The sequence below is a fragment of the Pongo abelii genome, chromosome 1 (genome assembly GCF_028885655.2).
Source record: "Pongo abelii isolate AG06213 chromosome 1, NHGRI_mPonAbe1-v2.0_pri, whole genome shotgun sequence".
Taxonomy (NCBI): Eukaryota; Metazoa; Chordata; class Mammalia; order Primates; family Hominidae; genus Pongo; species Pongo abelii.
This window is the reverse complement of record NC_071985.2, coordinates 71,613,944-71,639,203: the sequence shown is the minus strand read 5'-3', so window position 1 is coordinate 71,639,203 and position 25,260 is coordinate 71,613,944. Positions and strand designations below refer to the sequence as shown.

Below are 25,260 nucleotides of genomic sequence, written 5' to 3'. Positions count from 1 at the left end.
TAGGATGGATTATATAGTATGGAGTGGAGAATGCCAAAAAAGTGTTTTACAGAGAAATTTATGCTTGGGCTGTATCTTAAGGGACAAATAAGGGCTCACGAGGAGAAAAAGAAGGGAAGGACATTCTGAGTGTATATAATGATACAAAGTCAAGAAACATATGTCTTTTTGGCAAACTGCAAAATATTCAGAGTTCATGGAACATAGTTTGCAAGAGGAAAAGTGATAGCTAGCAAGAACTAGGTAATGAAGAACCTTGAAGGCTATGATGAGGAATTTGGATTTTATTCCGGAAATGATCTGGACCAGGGAAAGGGTATTTAGCAAGGTAATGACATCATCAGATTTGCTTCTTAGAGAAGTAACTCTGTTGATTATATGGAAAATGAAGTGAAAGGGATTAGAAGCAAATAGATGAGTTACAAGATTGCTGCAGTAGACCAGGTGAGGAATAATGAAGGGATAAATTTATAAAACAGTTTACAAAAACAGTTTAATGCCCTCAGAGAGGTGTTTATGTTCTGCCATTATTATATGGGGAAAATTGAATTAAATCTCTAGGAAAAGAAAATGTGAAGCCATTGCTTTACATCACTTTACTTGAATAAGTTTGACTTTGTTAATTTCATTACATGAAAAGATTATAAATATATTTCTTGTGTAGGGACCAGAATATGCTGTCACCCTTCTACCTTTCATCCACACTTAAGAATTATAAAGAATGTGGGCCAGGCACGGCGGGTCACACCTGTAATCCCAGCACTTTGGGAGGCCGAGGCAGGTGGATCACGAGGTCAGGAGTTCGAGACCAGCCTGACCAATATGGTGAAACCCTGTCTCTACGAAAAATACAAAAATTAGCTGGACATGGTGTCGGGTGCCTGTAACCCCAGCTAGTCGGGAGGCTGAGGCAGGAGAAATCCTTTGAACTCGGGAGGTGGAGGTTGCAGTGAGTTGAGATCCCACCATTGCACTCCAGCCTGGGTGACTGGGTAAGACTTTGCCTCAAAAAAAAAAAAGAATTATAAAGAATTTAACTCTTATCCTTGGAATTTTGCATTGAATAATTTAGAATTTCTTAAAATGAGTTTAAGGAATTTCCTGCTAAAATTATCTAAAAAGGTGGTTTTAAACTTTAATTAAGTCATCATGGGGGTGTTTATTGCTGTGTTAAAAAATTAATTAAAAGGATTCTGTAAGGATTTAAACTGAATCCTTAGCCAGGCACTACTGGAATGTGGGAGGATTATATTAGTCTAGTATCACTCATGTATTAAGTCAGTGTGTGGGATCTTTTAATGCTTTCTCTTAACTCTACATGTTTCTTGTCAGAACTGGGGAAAAGTCTGTTTGAGGAGTATACATGGGAAGAGTATTAAATATTCCAATTACCAATCTGGCAATGTAGCAGAAGGGTAGATTGGGGCAGAATGCTGAAAGAGAAGCTTGCTGGGAGTGTCACCTTGAGAAATGACTTATTGGTTCAGTAAACTGCTTCATGCAAATTGTGCCAAATAGATATTGCTTATGTGCTATGAAATATACTTCCTTGCCTGGGTACCAGGAAAGGCCCCAACTGGCTTGATACCAGCCCAGTTCAAAGAGGGCACAGGAGGCCATTTAACTTTCATTTTGCTTGCAAGAGATGAGATCAAGTAAATTTGAGATTAAGGAGTTGAGGGAAATGGTAGAGAAGACAAACATGAACCCCTCTGAGGTACAGCCATTATAAAAATACAAAAGAAAGCTGAATTTATGAGTTTATTTCTTTTGGCAATAAGAGTCTATTAGGCAGGGTACATTTGACTCCATTTTTCTTAATGCAAACTCTACTTTCTATATTTAGAATGTTTAAGGCTGGATTCTGGTGTATAGGCAGCAAGGCATTTAAAATGACACTTTTAAATATTTTAAAACATTTTTCTTTTGAAAGTGTTTACACTCAGATATGTTGATGAAAATATCAGTCTTTGTGCAAATAGCTAAAAATTAACTGGTATTTATTCTGGGGTGAGCTACCTATGGCATATTTCTTTCAGAACCACTTTTAAATTATTCAATAGATATATAATATGCCCTTATATGTTATTCACTATGTTAGGAGTTACGAAGAACAAGACAGATCTTCTTTCCTCTTTCTCCCCCGTAACAAATTTAGTGGTAAAAATAAGACAATTTTAAAGTGACATTTGATAAATAACACAAGTAAATGGATAGAATAAGAGAAAGAAATCCATTTATTATAAAAAGAACCTTGGCCTAACTAAATATGTCATTAAGATGCCACTGGCAATGGGGAATTACCAAAGGGAGGCTTAATAAAAGAAGCAATTTGATCAAAGTTAGGTGTTATAAATATTAATCTGTAGGACGTATTGGAAGAGCAAGACACAGGAAAGAGAACAATTAGGAGACTGCCATTCCTTAGACCTAAAAGCTTGAGTGGCTTCTCAGTGCTTCCCATGCGTGGTCTGGTATTCCAGCCCTCCTAACATGTTCATAATATATTGTTCTATCCCTTTTTTCCCTCTTAAGAGGCTCTAGCCAAATTGGCCTACTCCCTATTCCAAAACAAAACAAAAAAGTCATATACTTACCAACTTCCTGGCTGATGTTATGCTTTTTCCTTTGCCTAAAATGGCCCCCATCTCCACCTATCATTCATTTATTTGTGAACTATTTTAAGGTTTGGGGATTTACTGGTAAAGTACAAGCTGTTAACTTAAGTGGAATTAGCTGCATAAATGAATAATTATAATTTAACACAGTAAGTATAATGACAGAGAAAGATGTGTTACCGGAGAACTAAATGGAAGTGTACCTTAACCTTCCCTTAGGGGACTGATAGAGGAGGAAGATTCCTGGGAAATGCAAAGCCTGTCCTAAGCCTCAGGATGATTAGGAGTTTACCTTGCAGATGTAGAATAGAAAAGAAAGAGGGAAAACATTTCAGGAAGAGAGAACAAAATAAGCCATAGCACTGAACTGCACAATAAGGAATGTATTAAAGAACTGCAAGCAATTTGGTATTTCTAGAATGAAGTCTAAAACTGAGCACAAAGACAAAGACAGTGGCTGGATTGTGGAAAATCTGGTGTACTATATTAGGGAGCTTGCACTTTATAGGATAGTAGTTTTTAAACCCTTTTTAAGCAGAAGGACACTTTCTTTGTAGAAACGCTTATGCAGAAGCCCTGTACAACAGATACACTGAAAATGATGTTCAGGTTGAAGCAGAGATACTTCCCCCTACCCCCACATACTTCCATACGCAAACACACCACCACTTCTTTGAAAACCACTGCTAGAGGCAAAGAACTACTGAAGGGCTTTAAACCTCAGAATGACATGATCATATTTGCATTTTGGAACTATTATGATAACTATGTAAAGGACAGGTTTAAGGGGCAGAACGTCCCAGGCAGATACCAGTGAAGAAACTGTTGCAGGAGTTTAGTTAAGAGATAGAGGCTTTTGGCACCAGCTATGACAGAATGACTGGTGCAAGACTGGCCCTCCCACTGTAAACTACAAAAAATAGGACACCACCCCCTCACTATCTGTCTGTCTGTCTGTCTATTGATCGATCGAAAGAGAGCATGGGTGTGCAACACAACTATTTTCAGGCATTGGACAATAGGCAGCCACTGTGGTGGTCGTCATTGCCCAGGTGTCTGCTGCATACTAATTCCCAACTGTGGTGCTGTAATCTGGAGGCCAGGCCAGCCAGAGTACAGTAGACTCACTGAGCTGAGGAGGCACAGAACAGAATTTTGCATCTGAAAGGGCTGGAACCTGCTGGGTAGGATACCAGAGAGTCTTTAGCTGGACTGCACATGTCCAGGGAAAGACTACATAAGTTTTCCAGAGAGAAACTGAAGTATTGAAAACAGAATAGAGATACTAGTGGTCATGTTGAGCAATGACAGAGATCTAACACTGCCAGTGAGAAATCTGTTTAAAACCTGACTACTCCAGGAATCCAGCTGAGATACCAGAAAGATCGTATCTCAAAGTTGTGGAAATTGAGGTTTATTAAAGCCAAATGATTTATTTATATCTTCACACTTAGTACTGGTAGCCAAGGACTAATAAGTGAATAATTAGAATTGGAGATACAGAGTATAGATCAGTGGTTCTCAACTTTGCATGTCTAGAATGTCTAGAGTGGTCTAAGCATTGGCATTTTTTTTTCTCCCCCCAAAAAAAAAACAACCCAGGATACATGTGCAGAATGTGCAGGTTTGTTACATAGGTACACGTGTGCCATGGTGGTTTGCTGCACCTATTGACCTGTCCTCTAAGTTCCCTCTCCTCATCCCTCACTCCCCAGCAGTCTGTTCACCTCTCTGTGTCCATGTGTTCTCATTGTTCAACTCCCATTTATGAGTGAGAACAGCATTGGTTTTTTTTTTTAAAGCTCCCATAGACGATTATAAGTTGCAGCCAAGGTTGAGAATGTCTGTTATACATGACACTTTGAGATGCTTATCCATGATAGGAAGGAGAGGAAACAACACCTTAAGGCAGTGGTTCGCAACCTTAGTGAGCATCAGAATTAGTCGGAGGCTTGTTAAAACACAGATTGCCGAGCTCTACCCTGAGTTTCTGATGCAGTAGGTCTGGGGTGGGGACTGAGAATGTGGTTTTCTAACAAGTTCCTGGGTTATGCTGTTTTGAGACCACTTGTTTTGAGAACCAGTGCCTTAAGGAAATAAGAAAGTTGAGGAATTGTTTTTTCTTTAAAGTACTGAAAAATCCTCTTAAGCATATAGTAGTCCTGAGCATCTTTTTAGCATTCTTTAGGAAAAGAAATAAGAAGAGCTTTCTGATGCTAGTTAGCGTAATCTTGATTTCCTGTACTTGACTATCTGTTTAATCTGTATGAGTTCAGATTGAAATCAACATTAATTTCCATATGATTCTAAACAATATGAAAGGCAGTTTTACAGAAAATATGTGTGTATGTATATATATATGTGTATATATATGTGTGTGTATATATATGTGTGTGTGTGTGTTTATATATATGTAAAATATGTGCCACATTGCTTTTTGATTTTAATGGATGGTTTGGAATTAACAAAGAGGACAGGGAGCCAGAGATCTAGTTTGGCTTTGTTATTAACACATCTTAGATACCTGAGATATCACTTACTCCTTTTCTACTTTCTTCCTCTAAAATGGAATGAAATTAAAGTGCTCGGTTTTGTTTGTTTGTTTTTGAGAGACAGGGTCTCACTCTGTCACCCAGGCTGGAGTACAATGATGTGTTCATAGCTCATAGTTCATAGTTCATGATGTGTTCATAGCTCATAGCTCACTTAGATTCCTGTGCTTAAGTGATCCTCTTGCCTCAACCTCCTGAGTAGCTGAGACTACAGGTGCATGCCACTACAACTGGCTGATTTTTATTTTTTATTTTTTTAAAGATGGGGGAATCTCACTTTGTTGCCCAGGGTCTTGAACTTTTGGCCTCAAGAGATTCTCCCACCTTGACCTCCCAAAGTGCTGCGATTACAGGTGGGAGCCCTACTGCGCCTGGCCTTGATTTTTTTTTTTTTTTTTTTTTGGAGACAGAGTTTTGCTCTTGTTGCTCAGGCCAGAGTGCAGTGGCGCAGTCTCGGCTCACTGCATCCTCCACCTCCTGGGTTCAAGCAGTTCTCCTGCCTCAGCCTCCCAAGTAGCTGGAATTACAGGCATGCACCACCGTGCCCAACTGATTTTTTGTATTTAGTAGAGATGGGGTTTCACCATGTTGGTCAGGCTGGTCTTGAACTCCTGAACTCAGGTGATCCACTCACTTCAGCCTCCCAAAGTGCTGGGATTTACAGACATGAGCCACTGCACCCAGCCAATTTTTTTTTTTTTTAGTTGAGGCAAAAGAAGATGAGAAGAAGCCCAGTACAAGGCCACAAAGGCAAAGAAGAAAAAAAAAGAAAGAAAATTTACTCTCATGTTATAGAACTTGGAAGATACATAATTTTTATGAGCAATTCAGTATAAACAAGTAAATATGAACTAGTAAAATAAATTACGACAATCACAGTGGAGAAAATTGCTCGTGTATAGCTGATTCTCTTAGCTATATGCTAAGATTTGTGTATTTCAGCTTGGGTCATTTGAAAGTACTTGAAATAGGATCTATCCAATTTTAAAGGAGTAGATCAGTATCTTTTTAAAAAATATTTTAGCTAAGAAGCAATCTGTAGTGTGGCTCATACCTGTAATCCCAGCACTTTGGGAGGCTGAGGCAGGTGGATCACCCGAGGTCAGGAGTTTGAGACCAGCCTGGCCAACATTGTAAAACCCTGTCTCTACTAAAAATAAAAAAAAAATTAGCTGGGCGTAGTGGTGGGCACCTGTAATCCCAGCTACTCGGGAGGCTGAGGCAGGAGAATCGCTTGAACTCGGGAGGCGGAGGTTGTAGTGAGCCAAAATCACACCATTGCACTCCAGCCTGAGCAACAAGAGCAAGACTCCATCTCAAAAAAGACAAAAAAAAAAAAAAACACACACACACACACAAAAATTTAAGAAATGCAGTTTAGAATAAAGGTTACATTATGTTCTTTGTATCCTGAATGAGGAGTAAAATGCCCTAACCTTTAAAAGTGATACTTTGAATACAACCTTTTATCATATTTTAAGTTTTAATACTGGGAAATAAAGAGTCTACATTAAAACTTTGAGAAAATAATTGAGTGAATTTTAGGCCCAAATAAGAAATATTGTATTTATTCTCTCCTTTGATATAGCAGAGACAAAATATGTCCTCATAGAAGACATTCTTACTTTATCTGGATATGGCCTTTATAAATTTGCATAGAAAAAATATTTCCTCCTAAAACACCGTAAGAAACTACTACTTTTTTTCTGCATGGTTTAGACCTTTATTATTTAAAATAATAGGCATTTTTAGAACTATTATCAAATAGTTATGTTTATTTAGATTCAACTATTTCTTCAAAGAACCAGACTATTTTTTCCAAATTTACTTTCATTCTTCCCACTTTTAAGGCAGATACAAGATATGTTTTGCCTTTTTTAATAGGAGATAGTCATTTAAACCTATCAGTGATACTCTTTTAATTATTTAAGTAGAGATAATAAAATTTCCATCCTGAAAGGGACAGATGACTTAGATTACTGTTTGTGAAGTTTTATATTGCAGAGTACTTTTGGAAAAGTTCATGTCTTTATTGATGCTATTTTTTGGCCTTGGCCTATTTTTGTAATTTTACATTTCTTCTGCCCTTCAATTTCTCAATGTGCAAAGAGTAACCGTAGTTATGGTAATAAGGAAATGGGAGAATTGGGGGTCCTATAAGGAGTATGAAAATTTTAAGTGCCTATGGAGGCGTTAGGAATTTGCTCCTCGGATTCTCAGTAACAGAGAGACAGTTTTCCTTGCCATCATCTCCTTGACCCAAGTCACAGGAGTTGGATTACAGAAGCAAAGCAGAAGGCATGTACACTTAAGCCTATACCTGTCCTACTTTTGCTGGATCAATTGATGTGATACATGTCCATTATAATCATTTGGAGAAATAAATCATTCATTCCCCATCTCTTAAAAGGAGATAATAATAATGTCTCCCTCATAATGTCACACATATAAACTCATTAGACTTGCACATGTAAGAACTCAGTGTTTCATTATTGAAATATATTGAAAACAGTATTGGAGCTGTAATAAATTAGGAATTATGATTAATTATGACATACTTTGCCAAAGTAGGATGTTACAATTCTTAATTCTGATAAAAGCTACTAGTAAAATCTCATTACTGAATACTTAGGATTACCAGAAAAAAAAAAACCCAAAACCAAAAAAAACCACAACTTTGAACCATCCCATTACTCTACGTTGATAACCTGCTTTGTAAGTCTTAAAATAGTTATTAGTATTAGAGATTTTTTTTACTTTTCATAGTTCTCATTCCACATATGCAAATAACCACTTTATATGTTTCTGAAATTATGTCCGAAAAAATGTTTATTAGGATTATAAAAACAATCTTACCTTTGGAAGAAAATATACCATTTTATGTTGGTATCTATACAAGTTTCCACTGAAAATGTGATTTATTAACTATGTCTAAGTGCTCAATTCTAAAATTGAAGAAAATTTGGGTGATTTTACTACCTTTAATGAAATCTTTTAAGATAATTTTGAGGCTAAATCTTTCTGATCAACTTTTATTTCCATTTATTTTATTTAACATTGGACAAAATTGGAGCTTGTGAACCAGTTTCTGATAGAGAAAAACATTTTATTTGTGTGGGTGTTTTGTTTTCTGAGCTCTAGGAGCAAGTACACACCTGGTTATGACTTGTACATACTTCATGTTAGCTAATTTACATACTCACCTTTCCTGATGTTTCAGTTTTCATTTTTCTGTTTTTTTGAGATGAAGTCTTGCTGTGTCACCAGACTGGAGTGCAGTGGTGCGATCTCAGCTCACTGCAACCTCTGCCTCCCAGTTTCAAGTGATTCTCCTGTCTCACCCTCCCAAGTAGCTGGGACTACAGGTGGGCGCCACCACGCCCAGCTAATTTTTGTATTTTTAGTAGAGACGGGGTTTCACCGTGTTGGCCAGGATGATCTCGATCTCTTGACCTCGTTATCCACCCACCTCGCCCTCCCAAAGTGCTGGGATTACAGGCGTGAGCCACTGCACCTGGCCCAGTTTTCTTTTTAAAGGAAAGCTTCCTGTGAAAGGGTTGGTAATATCTTACCATTGTATATACTTTATTTCTATATTTCTCCTACCTTACTCTTTGTTACACACTCCTGTCTTCTTTGACTAAAACCATTATTCAATCAGAATGTAGTTATGGTGAGTTCACTGTTAAGTTTTATCTTTTGCTTTTAATTAACTAGATACCTGTGGAAGGGGGACAGGAGCAGCAGACAGATGCCACCAAAGGGCGATGCCTGAGGAGAACTGTCAGTGTCCCTTCCGAGGGTCAGTTTCCCGAGTACCCACCAGAGGGCGCCACTAAACTGGGTAAGCTACTATGAAAAGGAAATAAATTCCTAGCTTTTATCCCATAATTTATGAACTTGTTATTGAGTAAAACAGAACATCCTGCATTTCCTGTTAAGTAAGTGCTTTGAAATCAATGGCACGTTAAGCGAGAGTTAGAGGTCATTAGAGAGTTCTGTTCTTTATAACCAACTGACAGCAAAGTTATTTTAAAGAGAAAGACTTCATGTGAGCACTAGTAAGGTTGCTGTTTAGTCCTAGGCAGATGGGATAATGTGTTGCTTCTGGGTTTATTGCTCAGCTGTAGATTTTGAGAGAGTATTTGGTGATCTTGTTGAAGCACTGAGGTTCATAAGGGAGCAGTATGTGTTGGAACTTAGTATTAAGTGGTTTAGATGTATCTTGTTCAGGTAGCTATTGGTGTTGTCTTATACAATGTAATATTAGATCAGACTAATTTAGCTAAGTTAATCTTGCATGTCTCATAAAAGTCATATGCTGGACTATGGTTGGAGTGGGTGACAAAAGGGAGAAATCCTACTTCCATTTTTCCAGTAAGGTTACTAAAGAAACCTTACTTCCATTGTCATATACTAAAGGAGTTAATGTCAATATCAAAGCAGCTAGCTCTTCTCCCATTCCCCACCAAATGTATTCTGTTAAATGTTTTCATTTTTAATAATGGGTATTTAAATAATCAGACTGGTCAGGTAATTTTAAAAGAACATGATTAAGATTAAATAGAATAATGAAGCAATTTGAAAAGTAGGAATTGTTTTGGTGCTTTATATTGTTGTGTTATTATTTGCTTAGTGACCCATAGACTTTTGACATTTGTTAAGTAGATAGAATCATTTATTGTCTCTATGGTGATCAATATGGATAATTCTGTAATTTTGGTTGTGTTTTCTAAAATCATGGTTTGGTTTGGGATTTTGGAGGGGGTTGCCTTTTTCTTCATTTCTAAGTGGAACCCAGAGCTTTTGCCTGGAATTTGAATCCTTTTGGGCAGAATTTGAATCTTTTATTTTTCTTTTTATTGTGTAATAGTTGTTGCTTTCCTAGAAATTAGTTGAGTTAGCAAGTACTTTTTTCCAAGGAGCCACCTTGGAGAAGTCAGATTTTTCTCTCGTCTTATTTCCACTATACTTCTTTAACATGTGTTGAAACCAGTTTAGGTGTGGGCCTAAATTCTACTAAAAACCTGTCTGGGTGTAACAATTTTAAAGCCTGTTTATATTTCACATCCAACTTCTATGTAAATTGAACTGGCTTAGAGTCACCTTCTTTCGGTTCCTTTGCTTGCATTATTTGCAATGATATGTTGGCTGTTGTCTCTTTTTTTTTTCTTCTGAGACAGAGTCTTGCTCTGTTGCCCAGACTGGAGTGCAATGGCGCAATCTTGGCTCACTGCAGCCTCCACCTACTTGGTTCAAGCAATTCTCCTGCCTCAGCCTCCCGAGCAGCTGGGATTACAAGCATGCACCACCATGCTTGGCTAATTTTTGTATTTTTAAGAGACGGGGTTTCGCCATGTTGGCCAGGCTGGTCTCGAACTCCCGACCACCGATGATCTACCCTCCTCGGCCTCCCAAAGTGCTAGGAATAAAGCTTGAACCACTGCGCCCAGCCTGACTATTGTCTTTACCAATTTTCTAGGAACCTTTCGCTCTTCAAGCTTTGACCCATAAAAGTCAATAGATTTTGAGGAAGTAGAACTATAGTCTCAAGAATTATTGCAATGTTATAGAAGAGAGAACTATATAGGAAATTGTTAAATATCTACAGTGTTTGAAGTACTGGCCCCAAAAACAAACTAAAGGTGACAAAAGTGTCTGGTCTAGAGCCAGTCCTTATCTTTTGTGCTTAACAAGAAGTCCAGTAGCCATTCTGACTCATGGACAGTCCATGAGCAAATGTCGTAAATTTGTACTAAAAGGTATCCTCGTAAATATTATAGGGAAAAACACTACTTCTAGAGCCATTCTTCCTTACATGCCAGTCTAATCTTGAATTAGATAATTGTTCTTTTTTTATTGTTATCTCCAAGTAATTTGTCTTTAGCCAAAATTTCTGCTGTCGGGTATTTCATTGAATAATTGCTGTGTATGTAACATTCTATGCCAGTCACTAAGAGTGAAAAGAGGTGTAAGATTTCTGCTCTTAGAACATTTTTTATGTAGTTAGCAAGATAGGATGAATATACATAGAAACTAAAATATAAGTTACTGTACAAAAATGGATTCTATGTCTATATACCAGCAATAAACAGAAAACGAAAAAAATTAAATATCCTGTTTAATATAGCATCATGATAACAAATTTCTAGGGGAAAAGATCTAATAAGAGACGTGAAAGACTTCTACATAGAGAACTTTAAAATATAAAAGAAAAAAAGATTTAAATAAACAAATGGAGGGCTAAATACCATGATGATGGTTTAGAAGACTTAATATAATGTCATTTCTCTTTAAGATCAAAATTTCAATGAATTTCAAAATTTCTGTCCCCCATCCTTACCACCACATACACATATACAAATTGGCAAGTTGATTCTAAAATTCATCTCGAAATGCCATAGACCAAGTATAGCCACGGCAGAAGAAAACAAGGTGAGAAGACTTAATTTGCTAGTATCAAGATCTGTTTAAAAAGTATAATAGGCCGGGCGCAGTGGCTCACGCCTATAATCCCAGCACTTTGGGAGGCCAAGGTGGGCAGATCACGAGGTCAGGAGTTCAAGACCAGCCTGATCAATATGGTGAAACCCTGTCTCTACTAAAAGTAGAAAAAATTAGCTGAGTGTGGTGGCATGTGCCTGTAGCCCCAGCTACTCAGGAGGCTGAGGCAGGAGAATCACTTGAACCCGGGAGGTGGAGGTTGCAGTGAGCCGAGACTGAGCCACTGCACTCCAGCCTGGGAGACAGAGCGAGACTCCGTCTCAAAAAAAAAAAACAAAGTATAATAATGTGTTGGTGGAAAATAAACAAATAGAATAGTGAAATAGAATAGAGAGTCCTGAAGTTATCCCATATATATAAGGACATTTGGTGTGACATTTCCCTCACAGCAGTGAGGGAAGACAGTCTTTTTAGTCATTGGTGCTGGGTCAATAACATATCTTTTTGGAGCAGGTTGGGAATGAGGAGGAATTGACCTATAAGGTAGTGACCTTATAACCATGCACAAAATCAATTCCAAGATCTGAACAAGAGAGATAATACAGTAAAACTTCTAGAAATAGTGTAGGATATTTTCATGATCTTGGATAAAGAAAGATTTCTTAAGTCAGGAGTGTCCAATCTTTTGGCTTTCCTGGGCCATATCAGAAGAATTGTCTGGGACCACACCCAAAGTGCACTAACACTAACGATAGCTGATGAGCTTAAAAAAAAAAAAAAAAAAAAAAAAAAAAGGTTCATGCAAAAATCTCATAATGTTTTAAGAAAGTTTAAGAATTTGTGTTGGGCTGCATTCAGAACCATCCTAGGCTGCATGCAGCCCATGGACCGTGGGTTGGATAAGTTTGTCTTAAACAATACAAAAAACACAAATCGTAATGGAAATAATTGATACATTGGATTATATTAAGATTAAGAATTCTGTCAATCAATACATCATTAAGAGAGTGAAAAGGCAAACCACAGAGTAGAATAATATATTTGCAACACCTATAATGAACAAAGGGCTTTTGTCTAGTATATATAAATGCTTCCTTGTAGAAAATGAGCAAGAGGCTTGAACAGATATTTTAATGAAGAGTTCACTGAAGAACAGACACAAAATAGTACATCCTGTGTGATTCCATTTATGTCAAGTTCCAAAACCGTTAAAAACTAATCTATGGTGTTAGTTATTAGGATGGTGGTTACTTTTGGGGAGGAGGCATGAATAGTGATTGGGAGGAATATAAAGGTGGGTTCTGGAGTGCCAGTAGTGTTCTCTTTGTTGACTTGGGTAGGAATTACACAGGTGTGTTCACTTTGTGATAATTCATTGAGCATATATGTGTTATACTTAAAGAAAATTTTAAAAAGACAAAGAAAAACAAGCTAAATTGTGCTGTCACATAAGTGGTCTATACTATTACAAAGTACATAGTAAGGAGGATTAAGAACTGTATAGCCAACTCTGTTGTATGCTACCAAAAGGGCCACTAGGATGAGGACTAACGAAAATCATTAGGCCAGGTGTGATGGCTCACACCTATAATCCCAGCACTTTGGGAGGCTGAAGCCGGAGGATCACTTATGTCTAGGAGTATGAGACCAGCCTAGACAACATAGTGAGACCCTATCTCTACAAAATAAAAAAATTAGCCAGGCATGGTGGCACACATCTATAGTCTCAGCTACTCTGAAGGCTGAAGTGGGAGAATCTCTTGAGCCTGGGAGGTTGAGGCTACAGTGAGTTGAGATCACACCACTGCACTCTAGCCTAGGCGACAGAGTGAGACTTTGTGTCAAAAACAAAACAAAACGAAAACCACACATTAGATTTAGTGACATTAAGGTTCTTGGTAAGTTTAGGAACTGCAGTTTTAATGGTATGTGGCAGCAGAAGCCTTACTGAAATGAGTTGAGAAGATAGTGTGATAAGGAAACCAAAACAGCAAATGGAGACAATTCTTTTTAAACATTTGCCTGTGGAAAAACTGAAAGCCTTTTCTCTTAGATCTGGAACACGACAAGGATGCGCACTTTTACCACTCTTACTCGTTATAGTACTGGAGGTCCTAGCTAGAGCAGTCAGACAAGAGAAGGAAATAAAGGGCATCCAAATTAGAAAGGAAGAAGCCAACTTATTCTTATTTGCAGATGATACGATCTTATATTTGGAGAAACCTAAAGACTCCACTAAAAAACTATTAGGACTGATAAACAAATTCAGTAAAGTTGCAGGATACAAAATCAGCATACAAAAATCAGTGGCATTTCTGTATATTAACAGTGAACAATCTGAAAAAAGAAATTTAAAAAGTAATCCCATTTACAAGAGCCACAAGTAAAATGAAGTACCTAGGAATTAACCAAAGAAGTATCACTACAATGAAAACCATAAAATACTGATGAAAGAAATTGAAGAGGATGGCAAAAAAGGGAAAGATATTTCATGTTCATGGGTTGGAAGAATCAATATTGTTATAATGTCCATACTGCACAAAGCAGTCGACAAATCCAGTGCAATTCCTATCAAAATGCCAATGACATTCTTCACAGAAATAGAAAAAACAATACTAAAATTTATATGGAATCACAAAAGACCCTGAATAGCCAGTCATTCTGAGCAAAAGGAACAAAACTAGAGGAATCACATTACCTGAGTTCAAATTACAGTACAGAGCTATAGTAACCAAAATAGCATGGCACAGGCAGAAAAACAGACACATAGACCAGTGGAACAGAATAGAGAACCCAGAAACAAATCCACACACCTACAGTGAACTCAGAATTTGCTTAATGGATTGGATGTGGAAAGTGAGAAATAGAAGATTCAAGAATGTTGGCTAGAACAGCTACAGGAATGAAGTTACTATTGTTTAAAGTGGGAAGACTGTGGGAGAAACTAGTTTGAAAGTGTGATTGACCAGCAGCTCAATTTTTGCACATGTTAAGTTTGAGGGTATTATTAGACACTCAAATAGAAATTTGTTGGATATCTCAATTTGGAAATAAAGGGAAAGGTACAGACTAGAGATACAAATTGCAAGCCTTTAACAAATAGATGATGTTTAAAACCCTGAGATTTAATGACATTCCTATTAGAATGTATGAAAGAAGAAATGCAAAGACTAAGCCCTGGGACAACATTTAGAGGTTAGGAAGATGAGGAAGCACTAGCAAAGGAAGAACTAAAGAGGAAAGATGAAAATCCAGAATTGTTTCCAAATAAGCAAATTGAGACAAATGTGTATGAGGAAGAAGGGAGTGCTTAAGCACAGAATTTACTTCTTATTGACAAGACTTCTCAGACTGTTGCATTCGGCAGTTTACAGTTACCAAGGATACTAAATTTGACATAGATTTTGATTCATCAAATTTTTTTCCACTGAAAATGAGATGTTTTCTTAAGCACGTGTGCATCATGTCTAAAGTACCCACTTCCAGATTTAGAAAACCTAGGAAAAAACTATTTTCCCCTAGTAACAGTATCCAGATTTTAATTTATTCATCAAAAGATTATCTAAATTCAAACCATGCAAAGCATGACTTGCTGAATTTTCAAGAGGAGGTAGTAGAGTTCTTTGTATACAAATAATACTGGAAGGCATATTAGTTGACCCTGTGAACTAGAATTAGTAAGTAGTCATTTTCAATGTCAGTGTAACCTACAAATTCAACTTCTTTTTAAAAAACCAAAGCTATCAAATATCTTGCAAGAACTCTGAGAAAGGGGAAAAGTGAAAGCTGAAGAGTGGACATTTTTGTGAACTGTGCATTTATGGAAGAAAATTTCTCTCTGTTATTGCATGTTGCTTACTGCTTGGCTGGTGGATAGCACAAGGTGAATTTGGAACTGTCTCCAATCTCTTTGTTGTATTTCTTTGACATTCCGGTAAAGTTCATGTTTTCATGCCCAAATGGGCAAACTACAGCATGAGCCTGAAATGAGCAAGGATGGTTGTTTGCATGTAACATAATAAACATGTTCATAAAGCTGGTTTAATTAGAAAATGCCAAACATTCAAAAGTCCGAGGCTTTCTCAGTCCTCAAACAGAAAGTTCAGATTGAACTGGTAAATTCAAATCCAAACATTTAGTAACTCAAGGCTGCAGAGATCTCATGCCTCTATTTTAACATATTATAATAAAATATTAAAGTTATCCCATCATCTTACAGAATGTCTGGATTTTTATAAAAACTGTGCCTGTGATAGTAAATTTGTTTTATTATCCTAGAGTCCTCAAAAACCCATAAACATTTGGTAAATATATTTAAAATTATAATTTAACATAGTATGCCTCTGATATATTCTAGCAAGCCTTAGGAAAGAGTGTATCAAAGGTCTTTTAGAGTCAAAGCTAGCTATCTAAAATTTTTATGTTTATATACGTGAAGACCAAAAAAGGAAATTAAGTTGGAAAACTCTGAGGAAAAGCCAACCTTTTACTTTATACCATCTTTTCCTAAGTTTATTGACCTCTAAGTGACCAAAAACTTGAGAAAACTTTGAAGAAAATTAATATTAAAGTAGAATATGTTCTCTAGGGTATTTATAAAAATATTATAAAGGATAAAGCTTTTGATCAAAATTAATAAAGGATATTGATTATTCAAACATTAGCTTGCTTTTTTTTTTTTTTTTTTTGAGACAGGGTCTCACTCTGTTGCCCAGGCTAGATTACAGTGGCGTGGTGTAATCATGACTCACTGCAGCCTCAACTTCCCAGGCTCAACTGATTCTCCCACCTCCACCTGCCAAGCAACTGGTACTACAGGCATTCACCACCATGCCTGGCTATTTTTTTTTTTTAATTTATTCTAGAGACAGGGTGTCACTATGTTGCTCATGCTGAGAAACCTTGGTTTAAACCCTGGCCCTTTCTGTTAGACTAAATTAGCCTCAGTTCTAACTTTATTTGTAAATTAGTGAGGACTCTGTTTTTATTCCCAAGACATTGTTAGAAATATCTAGATAATTTATGAAATATTTTCAAGATGCTAGAAAACTACTGGATGGTAATAGCATTGGTAGACAGGATATGTGAGTAATGAAGATTTAATATTATAAGAGATATATTCTTTCCTTTTTAAAATAGAGTAAAAATGCTGATAAATAATGTCTGTGTATGGTAGTACTCAATATTTAGATTGGCTATTAAATTAATGTGTGTATTTACTTAACCAACAGAAGCAGACCTTGAACTTTATGGTGATATATTAATACATATAAAGATCAAAATCTTTATAAAAAATAATATCCTGGTATTTCTAGCTCTGAAAGTTGGAGCTCAAGGGATAATGGCAGCCACTGATTTTCTTTGAAATTTCCTTAAAATGTCATATCTTGTTCCTCTCCTGTAAAATAAGATTATTTGACTACTATCTATAAGAAAGCTCACATTAAAACAGCTGCATAATATCTAGGCATTATATTTGTATTCCACATTAATAGATGGCAGTGATATGCAAGTAATTTGAGGAGAACTCAGATAAGCTCAAGAATTATCAAAATCATTATGAATAATTAAGGTAGAAAACCCTGGAAAAATCTTCCTCAAGGTTTTGGTTGAGTAGTTTTGGGTTTTCTTAAAAACCATGAGTGACTATATATTTATTATTTGAAATGAGATTTGGGAAGATGTATGTGGTAATACTGATGGTAATATTCTGGAAGAATTGGCTTGATTATGGGATAAAATAGCCATCTACAGTTAGTTCTGTTATAATGTGACATATAGAGTCCTAAAAATCACTACACTATGCAAGTGGAGACAAAGTGGTTAGGGGCACTACTCTCAAAAACATGGTCAGTAACACACAAAAAAATGGTAAAACTAGGTTTCAAATACTATAATGAATATGGCACTTTACCTTGAAAAAATCCTAAAGTTTCCTTGTGGTAGTGGGCATCAGACTAATTTGTAAGTGTATTTTGAATTGATAGAAGGAGAGTTATTTAAAAGCGGATAGAATGTTACAACAGACTTGTTTGGGTGTGGCTAATAACACTCATGCAGTGAACTGAGGCAGCTGGTAGATGTTTGAGGTGTATATGAATATGAACATCTTGTATATTCAACATGGCTTGGTGAGTAGAGTTTTCTTTGTTCATTTAATGTTTATTACAGATGAAATTTGTAAATTAGTGAGGACTCTGTTTTTATTCCTAAGACATTGTTAGAAATATCTAGATAATTTATGAAATATTTTCAAGATGCTAGAATCTTCTATAAAACTACTGGATGGTAATAGCATTGATAGACAGGATATGTGAGTAATGAAGGTTGTGCATAAGCAAACACAGATTTTGTGTTATGTGCAAATTGTTGCCTAAAATAAATCAATTGCGGTAGAACATTAAAGTTTTCAAAGCAAATATTATAACAGAACTGACCTTACTACCAATCTGATATAGTCAGATTTACCCATTAGAAAGAAGCTTGCATTATTAGCCAATTAAATGCAAAAACTTCATTTATATTTGAACATTTTCCTGATTTTCTTTTGGAAGTAGTTAATTGGGTCTTAAAACTGATGTGAATAAAATTTAAAAAACTAGTACTGAAGTTCTCAAGCTAACCTACTAAAATCAATTTTACTGTTTGATTTTGTTACTTTTGTTACTCTTATGAGCTAGATTTTGATTAGCAGTAACATTTTTTTCGATTGGGATATCAGTTCTCAATTCCAAGTTGAGGTGCTAGACCACAATTCTGCTGTAATTTGAAGTTTGGATTCCTAATTTGTTCTTTTATCTTCCGTATTTTAGCACAGTGGAGATTTGTTTACTGTGAAGGTGGCTCCAAGGCAGTGCTGCCACTTATGGTTGCTCAAATTGTTACCCAATTACCTGTCACTTGTTATCGTTGATTTGTAGCTGTTTCATAAAATTTCCAGTAGATGGCAGTAGAGTTTCTTCAATAAAGGATTCCCTTTCTAATTTGTGGAAGTCATTTGTATAGGCTATTGTCATGGTTGCTGTTCCCAGTTTGTACAGTCAAGTTCTGTGGAAATGGGTGCCCAAGAAGACCAGAGTAGAGTACTCTAAAATGTGATACCCACGCTAGAGGCTCCTCTTAATCAGCCCTAAGGCCAAGTTCTTAGTAAACCACTGTGGTGGTTGGAGAATCAGGTGGGAAATAGGAATGATTTTTAGATTCAGCCTGGACATCTGGAGGAGATGAATGGCAGATTGAACACAAGCATCTAATTATACTCCTCCCAGAAACTCCACCAAACCTAGTAAAGGTGTTTTATTTTAAAGACATGCTCTATCAAGGATATGGAGAACGAGAAAGAGGAAAACAGCCATACACACACACATACACACACACACACACACACACACACACACACACACACACACACGTATTGAAAGCTGAAAAGCAAATAGAGTGTGGCAAATGACATAGCTTACTTAAGAAAGCCAAATCTTAACCTGGCTATGAAGAAGGCTAAAAATGAAGCTGACCTTTACCACAGAATATTTAAATAGCTCAGGAATTGAGCCAGACATATGTGGTAGCAGATCCCCAGGTCTCCTCCTCTTCCCCATTCCACTGAACAACTGTTCTTCCTACCTTTACCTCCACCTTAGTATAAGACTCCAGGTGTACTCTTTGGAGGAAAAAAAAAAAGCCCAAGTATCTTTGGATTGGGAGATACTAGGCAAAATTGAGAACAGGGCATTTTACCACACATAAGGGAATTAGGTGAATATGTGCATGCTGAATGATGGGACTCCTCCACCTTTCTTCTCTCACTTGCCTTTATGCTACAGGCAGATTAGTAGAATACCCCTTGGGGTATTTAGCCCAAGAAGAAAGATCTAAGGATACCAACTTTCCCAAGATTAGTGGACATCTGAAGAAAAGCCTGAAAGAGAGAGACTAAAACATACCAAAAAAAAAAAGAAGAAGAAGAAGAAAAGAAAAAGAAAAAAGGGAAAAAACAACTTGGAGGTATAGAGACTAGGCAGGGAACAGAAAACTTTTAAAAAAATGATTGATATCCTCAGAAAGATAGGATGTTACATACATGAAACAAGAACAGAATGTTTTACAAAGTTGAGCTTTTGTCTACTAAAAAATTAGAATATAAAACTCAATATAAGGGTTGGAAAATGGAATTTTTCTCAATTCCATTTCTCATAGAAAGTAGAGAGAAAAAAAAGATAAAATAATGAGAGGACCAGTCTAGGAAGCTGAATATCAAAACAACAATTCCAGAAAAAGGGAAAGAAAGGGAGCAAAACCCTAGCAAAACAATTTCGGGAAATTTCCCACCACTGGAAGATATGTGTTTCCAGATTGAAAGGGCTTACTGAGTTCCCATGACAAGGCACATTTCGTGAAATTTTAAATTGTCTCTAGTGACAAGAGACAGTCTTACAAACCTGCAAAAAAAGGGAAATTGGAGTACATACAAAGGATCAGAAAGGCTTCGGACTTACAGTAAGCAATATCAGAAGCTAGAGAACAATGAGGAATGCCCTCAAAATTCTGAAGGAAATTGTTTTCCAGTCCAGAATTGTATATTTAGCTGTAAACCATTAGTCAAATTTGAGAATAGCATAAAGACATTTTCAGACATGCAAGACTCAAAAAAGATTACCTCCCACACATCATTTTTCCTGAAGCTAATGAAAGATAACATTTTACTAAGAATGAGGACAGGAGATCTAGCACAGGGGAGAGAAAAAGGGAACTTTTAGTAGAATGCTAAAGACAGAACCAAGTTTAATAGCTCGGTACAAGAAGTAGAATGAAGACAGCCAGTTCAGACTGGAGCAGCTGATAAGGCTGTAGTGAGACTTTCCAAGAACACAAAATTGATAAGTTAACTCAATCAGTGGAAACAATAGGAAGTGCATTTGTGGTTGAATTAACAATAAGCACATAGATATCTAAGCAAATGAATAATACAAGAGAACACTATAAGAGAAACAAAAAAGTAGTTCAGGACAAAGAGAACACTTCTGTAGCACTTTTTATCATATTGGGCACTTTACATATATGAATTTTTTAATCCTCGTAAACCCAAGAGGTAGATAATGTTACAATGAATATTTTATGGATAAGGAAACTGAGGCATAGAGAGGTGAAGTAACTTGCCTAAATAGCTAGACAGCCAGTAAGTGGCAAAGATAGGCTTTGAACCCTGGAAGTATGCCTTCAAGATCTATGCTCTTGACCACTATGCTACAGTCTACATAGGATTTACTCTGTGGCTGGAGTCTAAATAACATACATAGTCATGATATCGTTTGCCTTTACCAAAATTATTATGTAACTATATAGGGAGGGTGAGAGAATAGGAGTATGTATGCACCTACTGGGATGGTGATGGAGGAGGAAGGATTCACATTCTCATCTTTCATAGTGGAAAGTCAATAGATAATGTCTAAAATAGAGAAATTTTAAAATATCAATAAAGCAATATTATTCAATATTTGATGTTAACTACCAAAGCAATTGGCTAAGAGGTAAAAGTGGTTGCTTCTGCAGAAGGAGATGTGTTAAAAGAGGAGGGCTGGGGATTGCTGTTTGTTTTAACAAGCTGTAGAACCAGTTGACTCTAAACTGTGTGCACATTTTTTTTTTTTTTTTTTCCTGTTTTAAGACAGGGTCTCGCTCTGTCACCCAGGCTGGAGTGCAGTGGCATGATCACAGCTCACTGCAGCCTCAAACTCCTGGGCTCAAGCAATCCTCCCACCTCAGCCTCCCAGGGAGCTGGAACTACAGGTGCACACCACCACACCCAGCTAATTAAGGGCATTAATTCCTTAGATTTTTAGGGATTTAAATGGAAGGGCATATTACATTGATGACGACAGGTGGCTTTCATACTACTAAAATATACTGTTTTTAAAATTAGCTAAGTCTCTTCTCATTCTATAGTCACTTGTAGTAAGATATTAAGTTAGCCTTTAAAACAGCTTAGTTTTTCCTTATCTAAGGTAAGGAAGATAAATTGAATCTGACAAAACAAGACTAAAAACTTCTTGGCGTTTTTAGGTTAAATTATTATAATCTAATAGACGATAAAAACAACCACTATTGGATGCTTCAGGAATGTTTTAAAAAGATATTTTCTTCTCTTTGTCTCTTTGTTAAATAAAAATTCAGCTGAAATAATGCTAAAGAACAAGTTTTCTGCAGACCATAAATGCTGTGCCTATGATTTAATGTATGATTTTGATTGTTTATATTTCTGCCAATGAATTCAAAACCCAGGGACCACGATAGTAAAATACATAAGAATTAATTCCACATAGGTCTCTTGTAGACTCACAGCAACCTTTGCTCATGTGAGAAGATCCAAAAGTGGAGTTTTTATACCTAGGTTAGGAATATTTTTACTGTTTTTCTTGCAGTGTCATATAAATAGAATTCAGAAAATGTCAATAAGAAAAATTATCTGTATGTAGGTCATTTTATTTTACAGTTTTCCAAGTAGTATTAGTGGTGAGCCCAGCAAATATTAGGCTAACAAAATAATTCTCTTAAGCTTTTAAAGTACCCCAGCTTCCTACTTTAGATTACAGATTTGCCAGTGATCTGCATGAAAATGAAATAAATAAAGCATGATCTACAGGGTTATTGGACAAGTGTTATGTTTCAAACTGTCATTTTATGAATTCAGACTACTTTCTAACTTTCTATTATTTGGCCTCATGTTAAGATTTTCTTTATCTCTTTTTCCCCCCAAAGATTGGGGAAATTATTCTTTATTATGTTCACAATATTTTTTTTTTAACTGAGATTCAGTATTTTTAGTGTTTCTCTGTGAAGTAAAGCAAGCTTCTGTGCTTGTTCAATACTAGTTGTAACATCTTATTTGATTTGAAGTGATAGGCATCACAGATACTTTTATAACTAAAAACAGCTTCTTCTCACTTTATTATTATGACTATTTAATTTGTAAAATTTACTCAATTTAGAAACTAAGTTAAAACCAAAACAGCACACTTGAGTTATTCCCAGTTAAGCTCTCATTCACTGAGTCAGTTAACATCCTTCTTCAGTAACAAGCACATTCTAAGTTTTCAGTATATCAGCTGGTTTTTAGCAGACTGTGAAAGTTTTGACATGTTAGTGGCTATCTCTTATTCTTCACCAACCTTTTCTAAAAAGTACTTTATCTGTGCTCAATAATTTTTTATTTATTTATTTATTTTGAGACGGAGTCTCATCTCTGTCACCCAGGCTGGAGTGCAGTGGCTTGATCTTGGCTCACTGCAACCTCCACCTCCCGGGTTCCATCGATTCTCCTGTCCCAGCCTCCCGAGTAGCTGAGATTACAGGAATTTGCCACCATGCCTGGCTAATTTTTGTATTTTTAGTAGAGACAGGGTTTTACCCCATGTTGGCCAGGCTAGTCTTGAACTCCTGACCTAAGGTGATCCACCCACCTCGGCCTCCCAAAGTGCTGCAATTACAGGCATGAGCCATCGCACCTGGCCTCAATAATTTTTTAATAATTTTTTCAATACCCTGAAATCTGGTTTTGTTTGCCACTGAAATTACCCCCAACTATCAGAGATTTGATAATAAGTTTCATAACTTTATTATTTTTTTCTTTTTTGTTTTTTTTTTTTTTTAGCTGGTGTCTCACTTTGTGGCTAGGCTAGAGTGCAGTGGCACATGGCATGATCATAGCTCACTGCAGCCTTGACCTCCTAGGCTCAAGTGATCCTCCCCTGCCTCAGCCTCCCTAGTAGCTGGGACTACAGGCATGTGCCACCAGAGCCAGATAATTTTTTTATTTAAAAAAATTTTGTAGGTCGGGTGCAGTGGCTCACATCTGTAATCCCAGCACTTTGGGAGGCCAAGGTGGGCGGATCACCTGAGGTCAGGAGTTTGAGACCAGCCTGACCAACATGGCGAAACCCCATCTCTACTAAAAATACAAAATTAGCTGGGTGTGGTGGTGCATGCCTGTAATCCCAACTACTCGGGAGGCTGAGGGAGGAGAATTGCTTGAACCCAGAAGGCGAAGGTTGTGGTGAGCCGAGATTGCGCCATTGCACTCCAGCCTGGGCAACAAGAGCGAAACTCCGTCTCAAAAAAAAAAAAAAATTGTTTTTTTGGTAGAGATGGGGTCTCACCATGTTGCCCAGGCTGGTCTCAAATTCCTCACCTCAAGTGATACTCCCACCTCGGCCTCCCAAAGTGCTGGGAATACAGGTACAAGCCACTGCATCTGGCCAAGTTTCATAACTTTAGTCCTTGTCACCTTGTAACGCTCTTCGTGGTTTTTAATGATCAACTTCCCTTTAAAGCTTCTCTTTCTTGACTTCTGTGACATTTTTTCCTCTATTGCTTATGTCCTGCCTCACTGTACTTTTTAAAATATTTCCCACTTTTTAAATGCAGATGTCTAAAGGTCTTATCCTTACCCTTCTTCTTTTGCTTTGTCCTTTCTCAGTAGTTGACTTCACCGATATTCATGTTTCCAAATGTCATCCCTGGGCCAATACCTTTTAAATCTCTATTTTTGGCTTCCTCTTCTCTTCTCAGTTCCAGACCTGAATTCCCAATTGGTCATCTGTACTAGAAAGTTCAAAACTGAAGCCATTATCTTTGATTAGGTTCCCTTCTTTGTTCCTTCCCTTCCCAACAACCTGTTCTTATGTGGTGGTTGGTTCTGTTAATATGACCACCATCCTTCTAGTCATTCTAACTTTACATTACTCTTTTATTTCTATGTAAATATCTTAATAGCTGCTCATCTGTCTCTTCCTGTTTCTATTTTTATCCGTCTGTATTAACTCATTTCACTGCTCTTTTGTCATCTTAGAGCACTAATTGAATCATACTACTTTCCTTGTTTAAACACTTTTACTGTATCTCCATTGATCTATAAGATGAGGTTCAAATTTACAGTGACACTAAAGGTCCTATATATTCTGACTGAGAGTTAGCTCTTTAAGATCATCTTTTTTTTTTACCCACCACAGGTATGCATTCTGGGTTCTGGCCACATAGGACTGCTTCAGATTCCCTAGACATTCTCAATACACATGGGCTTTTGTTCACATAGGGCATAAACCTGGAATATCTTGCTCTGTTCTTCTACCTTCATTTCTACCTTCCATATGTAGAAATCCCATTTATCCTAAGGGCCCAATAAGATATCACCTCTTGGCAATCTTTTTCTTCATTCCCTAATCAGAATTCATTAGCATTTTTATTTGTGATAAACAGTACTTTTTGTACTTCTGATATTTGGATGTGTGTTCTTATGTTTTCAGTAAGTTGCTGGTATGTGTCATCTTTACTAGATTGGAACCTCTTAGATGGCAAGATTGTATCTTACTCACCTTGGTATCACCATAGCAGGTTGTTTTGTACACAACTGCAGGCTGAGTGAGTGACTGATTGTTGAGCAAATGACTGATATGAGACATATTAGAGAAACTCTTTCTTGACTTTCAGGTGGAGCATGTCAAAGTGAAAAATAATCTTAGATGTGGGTAATTTTTTTTTTTATCCCGAAGGGAAAGCCATACCCACTTTATGGAAAATCGTTTAGTAATGAAATTAGAGAATTACTAAATATCATCGCACAGCCACAGGACTATAAGCAGTATAGTCACAAC

General features: G+C 36.8%; 1 protein-coding gene across 5 annotated transcripts in view; it reads left to right on the top strand.

Annotated features, from left to right (window-relative positions):
- Window positions 1–25,260, top strand: part of RASAL2 (RAS protein activator like 2) — a 388,281-nt gene that overhangs the window by 206,011 nt on the left and 157,010 nt on the right. For all 5 annotated transcript variants that reach the window (XM_009240601.4, XM_024251848.3, XM_063716906.1 and 2 more), the window contains exon 3: window positions 8,888–9,014. In XM_009240601.4, the coding sequence (XP_009238876.2) occupies window positions 8,888–9,014 (127 nt within the window). The remainder of the gene's footprint in view (window positions 1–8,887; window positions 9,015–25,260) is intronic.